At 41.7% G+C, this 6,311-nt stretch overlaps 1 protein-coding gene across 1 annotated transcript; it reads left to right on the top strand.

Annotated features, from left to right (window-relative positions):
* Positions 1-819: 819 nt before the first annotated feature.
* On the top strand, positions 820-6,043 carry LOC109185190 (subtilisin-like protease SBT2.6). The gene is made up of 9 exons (XM_019335170.1): positions 820-963; positions 1,132-1,285; positions 1,826-2,232; positions 3,040-3,135; positions 3,261-3,330; positions 3,425-3,707; positions 3,879-4,213; positions 4,308-4,575; positions 5,304-6,043. The coding sequence occupies exons 1-9, from the start codon at positions 854-856 to the stop codon at positions 5,993-5,995; spliced, it is 2,415 nt and encodes an 804-aa protein (XP_019190715.1). The 5' UTR covers positions 820-853; the 3' UTR covers positions 5,996-6,043.
* The last annotated feature ends 268 nt before the right edge of the window (positions 6,044-6,311 follow it).

The following is a 6,311-nucleotide window of genomic DNA, read 5'->3' as shown; positions in this document are numbered from 1 at the left end:
GGCGCTCTAGGCGTCGATTAATCGCTCTAGGCGCCCGCCTAAGCGCTCTAGGCGCCCTAGGTGATCCCCAGGTGCCTAGAGGGCTTCTAGCGATTTTTTCAACCTTGAAAAATTCAATATGTAAACTATTTATTTTGCAAGGTGAACCTAAGTTTACAGAATAATTTGCCCTTTATGATATGATAAGGCAATTTCCCAATGTCACAACGTAATATGATGATTTTATTTATTCAATGTGCAAAAGTAATAAGAGCAACCACAAGAATGGTTTTTTATGGGTCATAATTTATGTGAACGAAAGAGAAAAAGGGAGAGAAATGAGTTGCTCTTAATTGCAAATGCAAGGTTTTTTTGGGGTCTTCCTTGGAGCACACCATGCTTGCTCAGATGGTCCGCACACACGCCATCTGAGCACGTTAGTTAAAAGGGATATTTTTCTTATGATATTTAGTTTTTTTTTTTCACTGTTTTTTTTTTGTCTCTCTCCATGACAAAATAATAATAATAATAATAATAATAAAAATTTATCAATTGAGGATGCTCTAAAAATAGTACTCTTTTTGTTCTTTTATTTTTCATTTTTTCTTTTTGAAAACTTATTTGTCGTTAATTATCGTAGTCATAAAATTTGGAATGGAGAGGGTAATAAATAATAATAATAATTTGTGATTGTTAGGCTGTGTAGAAAAGTGTCATCCTCCCTGCATGGAGCTGGTAGTTCAAAAATAAGAAAGACATGCAATGCAGGCTTGTGTGGCACAGGCAGGAAGGCATCTATCACGTACCTCTATAAGGGAGAAGATAAGAATTGAAGAAAACATTTTGCTTTCCTTCAATTCCTTCTACTTAATTAATGGAGTCCCTTTTCATACTCATTACTCTTTCCTTCATCCTCTTCATGGCAGAAGCAAAGATTTATATGGTCTTAATGGAAGATCATCCCTTTGTATCTACCAGAATCAAGTAATTAAACTAACTTGGATCTATATATGCTCTTTCTCATCTCTTTTCATTATAGCTTTCACAAATGAAAATTAGTTATATATTGTGTTTAGCTTTCCATTTCAATGTGAATTTAATTTGCCTAAGTGCTTATATCAAATATATATATATATCAATCTTCATCTGCAGGGGTACTTCTGGAAATGTGACCATGTACAAGCAAAGAATGACAAAACAGCACGACGTTTTCCTAGGTTCTCTTCTAAGAAGAAGTGCTTACACCAAATTATACAGCTACACCCATTTGCTCAATGGATTTGCAGTTCATGTGAAATCAGATAAGGTAAAAGTGTATGTATTGTTTGGATCAACCACCTTTATTTCCTTATACAACCACACATTTTCTAGAGTTAGGGTGCTGGACTTGTTGTTTACCGGCCTCCGCCCAACAATTCCTCTAGCCATATGGTGCTGGATTTGGCCCTTATCGGCCTCTGCCCAACAATCCCCACTCCCAGCACCAACCAGTCTTAACCCGTGACCTGACTCTAATACCAATAATTAGGACCAAACACTTACCATAACACTAAAAGCTATAGCTAGTAGCGAATGCCCAACTTTATTTCCTTTATACCGCCACACATTTTCCAGAGCCAGGGTGCTGGATTTGACCCTTTACTAACCTCCATCCAACAATTTCCTAGCCACGTGGTGTTAGATTTGACCCTTACCGGTCTCCGCCCAACATTTATGATGTATAGGTAGAGAAGAAAAAAGCTAATTAGGGTCTCAAAACCAATTGATATGTGAGTTCTCCATAAAATAAAGAATATATGGGGTTCCATTAATATAATAATTAAAGAAACATGCATAATCTCCACAGGCATTGAAGATTCTGCACAAAGCAGAGGGAGTTAGAGGCATTTATGAGGACATTAAAATGGAGAAGATGACAACACACACACCAGATTTTCTGGGAATTCCAGACACTGTGTGGCCCAGACTAGGTGGACCAAGTGTCTCAGGGGAAGGAGTTGTAATAGGCATGATTGACACAGGAATTAATCCATTTCATGCAAGCTTCTCATCACCTGAAGAATACAATATTGGTAGACCTAGAATAACCAGAAAGTTCACCGGAAAATGCATTACCGGCGATAATTTTCCGGCGACAGCATGCAACGGCAAGATTGTTGGGGCTCAATATTTTGCCCGAGCTGCCATTGCAGCTGGTGACTTCAATGTCTCACGCCATTATGCTTCTCCCTTTGATGCTGATGGTCATGGAAGGTAATATAAGAGACACACAATTTTTTTTTATTATTATTATTTTTCTAAAATTTTTTAAAATTTGTGTTTAAAATGCATGGAAAACATAAGGGAAAAATGTCAAATACGCATATGAACTTTATAAAAGAAATCAATTAGATTTCTAAACTTGTAAAAGTTGTAATTGAACACATTAACATGTCAATTTAGTTCTTTGAAGCTCAAAAATCGATTAGTAACCTGTAATAGCAGGTTGCTAGGGTTCCAACGATGCTCCAGCAATATTCCAACTATCTTCGGTGAAAATTGGCGGCCGGTTACCGCTCGCCAACTTCCCCGCAGAGGTACCCGAAATATTGCCGGAGCCCTAGTGACTTGCTATTACAGGTAACCAATAGATTTTTGAACTTCAATGCATTAAATTTGCATGTTAATGTGTGTTTAATTGTAACTTTTAAAAGTTATAATTGAACACATTAACATGTCAATTTAGTTCTTCGAAGCTCAAAAATCGATCAGTGACCTGTAATAGCAGGTTGCTAGGGTTCCAACGATGCTCCAGCAATATTCCAACTATCTTCGGGGGAAATTAGCGGCCGTTTACCGCTCGCAAACTTCCCTGCAGAGGTACCCGAATATCGCCGAAGCCCTAGTAACTTGCTATTACAGGTCACCAATCGATTTTTGGACTTCAATACACTAAATTGGCATGTTGATGTGTGTTTAATTGCATCTTTTAAAAGTTCAGGGCTTAATTGACTTTTTGTATAACGTTCGGGGGTGTACTATACCCTTTTTCCAAAATATAATAATAAATTTAATTTACAGCCATACAGCTTCAACAGCAGCTGGGAACTACCACACTCCTGTCATAACCAACAGATTCAACTATGGTTATGCAAGTGGCATGGCTCCTGGAGCAGGGTAATCAAAACTAACTCATTTTCACCTCTTTCTTTGTATTATATTTTCTTGCTCCCAGGGATTTGTTATTTTTACCTACCAACTAATTTGTACAAATAATTCAATTATATTCCTTCCTTTTTAAGTATTGCTGTCTACAAAGCTCTATACTCTTTTGGAGGATACATGTCAGATGTTGTGGCTGCAGTTGATCAGGTTAGACAAATTCAACATCTAATATCCGTTGGATTACTCGATCAAACGGCTAAACATTATTCCTGATTAACTTGATGAACCTTAAACTTTAAAGGCAGTAGAAGATGGAGTTGATATACTTAGCCTCTCTGTTGGGCCATCGAGTGTTCCATCGGGCGATTCTGCTTTCCTTAATGTGTTAGAAGTTCAGCTTCTTTTTGCAACGAGGGCGGGCGTGCTGGTTGTTCAAGCTGCTGGAAATAGCGGCCCTTCATCCCGGTCTATGCTTTCGTTTAGCCCATGGGTAACCAGTGTTGCTGCCTCCACTACGGATCGCAGATACACTAATTCGATCGTTTTAGGCAATGGACAGACGTTCTCTGGTAGTGGACTCTCCCGTAAGTTTCTTACCCGCCCATCCACACTGATCACCATTCCTTCCCTTCTTTCTGTTAAGAGTCCACATTGATAAAATAAGAGAGAACATATGGGTTTATAAGGCCATGGGTTAGACTAGCTAATTGGTTGGAATTCAATCTGTTAATCTGTTAAAACTTATAAATTTGTAGCTCCGACAGCAGGGAAGGCGTTTTTTCAGCTGGCAGCTGCAGTTGATGTTTGTCGAAGGAACTCTACTGCGGGCCTCTTGACAGTCGAGAGCTGCCAAGACGCAATGCAATTTGTCCCGTCGTTAGTTCGTGGGAAGCTGGTGATCTGTACATATACCTATGATTTCGAGTCCGAGGCAGCAAGTATTGCAACGGTTGCAGATACTGTGCACAGAGCCGGGGCTGCTGGCTTTGTACTCACGATGGACCCCGATATTGGTTCTGAACAAATTAAGGGCGCCACGGTGACCTTACAAATCCCGGGTCTAATCATAAACAACATGGAGGCCTCCACGGTATGTAGAAAACAATTAACCACCTGGTTGGGAATTCATATATGCTCCGATCTTTGGTTACTCTACTATGTTATGTTGTTTGGTTTTCGTGTAGGCTTTACGACAATATTACAATTCGAACACGTTGAGGAGCAGAAGTGGGAGAGCTGTTGCATTTAGAGCAACTGCAAGGATTTTGGATGGAAGGCGGGCGATTTATAGCGGGCAGGGACCAGTTGTAGCATCATATTCATCAAGGGGTCCTGATGTTAATAATGCACTGCTAGACACTGCTGATGTTCTTAAACCAAACATCATGGCACCTGGATCCTCTATATGGGCTGCCTGGAGCCCCAACAGTGAAGGAGATAAATACATCAAAGGTGGATCCTACTACTACTACTCTATCTGCATTTTCAGAGACATGGGGGGTGGGATTTCTAGTGTTGTAAAAATCGGCGTGGGCGGCCGACTAGGCGTTAGGCGCTCCTAAGTCGAGGCGATTTCTGCCCTTGGCGGCTTTTAGTCAGCCAGCCAACTAGGCGCCTTAGGCAGTCAGCGCTCAACTCGACTAAGATTTTTTAGTGTTGTAAAAATTGGCCTGAGCGGCCGCCTAGGCGCCCCTAGGCCGAGGCGATTTCAGCCCTTGGCCAGCCAGCCAACTAGACGCCTTAGGCAGTCGGCACTCAACTTGGCTAAGACTTCTATTTTTTTTTTTTTTTTTTTTTGGAAATGGCTAAGATTTCTTAGTGTTGTAAAAATCGGCCTGAGTGGCTGCCTAGGCGCCCCTAGACCGAGGCGATTTCAGCCCTAGGCGGCTTTTAGTCAGCCAGCCAACTAGGGGCCTTAGGCAGTTAGGGCTCGACTAAGTGGTTTTTTTGTGCCTGCTCGGTTGCTCCTCTTTTATAATCCTCCAGTACTCAACTAATCATCTAACATATGTAGTTGATTAGTTTGAGGGATTATAAAAGTCTAACAACTCACAGCCCTGAGTGAAAAAAGTGAGGATGATATATTCGGATTACTCGGTCGCCTAGGAGCTAGGCGCCTCTGCCACATTGGATTTCTAAAACCTGTCCTGGTTTTGTTTCATTTTCTTTAATTCCATCAGGTCAACACTTTGCTTTGGTTTCCGGAACAAGTATGGCAACACCTCACATAGCCGGCATTGCTGCTCTGATCAAAGACAGACACCCAAACTGGAAGCCATCAGCCATTACATCTGCAATGATGACCTCCGCAGATGTAACAGACCGGTTAGGCTCCCCTCTGTTAGCCCAACAAGCCTCCCAGCAGCTCGCTCCCGCAACTCCATTCGACTTTGGCTCCGGGTTCATCAACCCCTCCCGTGCCCTCAACCCCGGGCTCGTGTTCAACACCTACTTCCAACAGTACATCCAGTTCCTGTGTGCCGTTCCAGGCGTGGACGAGAAGTCCGTGAGGCGGGTGGTTGGCGTAGAGTGCCCCGAGAACAAGAAGTTTTGGTGCTCGGATTTGAACACCCCGAGTGTGACGATCTCGAACTTGGTGGGATCAAGAACGGTGATGAGAAGGGTGACTAATGTGGGGGGTGCAGATGAGAGGTACCGAGTGATTGTGAGAGAACCCCTCGGGGTGAGAGTTACCATCATACCACAGAACTTCTTTATTAGTGCAGATGGTTCAAGACATCTTATTATAGTGCTAAATGCAACCAAGGCTACAAATTCATACTCGTTTGGGGAGATGATTTTGCTAGGAGACAGAAACCATATTGTCCGGGTGCCTTTTGCTGTTTATGTAACCGCTTCTTTACAATCTTAATTCTTACTACTATATATACTTTTCTCAACTCCGCCCTCTACTGTACTATCATCATTTTGTAGAAATCAGATCAGAGATCAAACGCTTACCATTACACCAAAAGTTATAGTTAGTTTTTAGAAGTAGGGTGTTGGACACTTGACCCTTCATCGGCCTCAGCCCAACAATGTCCAACAATTTCCCTTCCCAATACCTATCAGAAACCGAGGCTGTTAACTTGTCTAAATTAAGATCCGTTCTTCAACATCATGGAAGAACATCTTTCTTCGTTAAAACTCAAACGAAAGACTCCTTTCGAACACAAGGAATATTTCAG

Source organism: Ipomoea nil, unplaced genomic scaffold (assembly GCF_001879475.1).
Source record: "Ipomoea nil cultivar Tokyo-kokei standard unplaced genomic scaffold, Asagao_1.1 scaffold1317, whole genome shotgun sequence".
Lineage (NCBI taxonomy): Eukaryota > Viridiplantae > Streptophyta > Magnoliopsida > Solanales > Convolvulaceae > Ipomoea > Ipomoea nil.
This window is presented reverse-complemented; position numbering and strand designations above follow the sequence as displayed.

Bases quoted from the DNA above. Each gene is read 5' to 3' on its own strand.
- LOC109185190 (XM_019335170.1), top strand. From the start codon at position 854: ATGGAGTCCCTTTTCATACTCATTACTCTTTCCTTCATCCTCTTCATG. The intron at 2,233-3,039 runs GTAATATAAGAG...TTTAATTTACAG, and splicing joins GATGCTGATGGTCATGGAAG to CCATACAGCTTCAACAGCAG. The intron at 3,708-3,878 runs GTAAGTTTCTTA...ATAAATTTGTAG, and splicing joins CTCTGGTAGTGGACTCTCCC to CTCCGACAGCAGGGAAGGCG.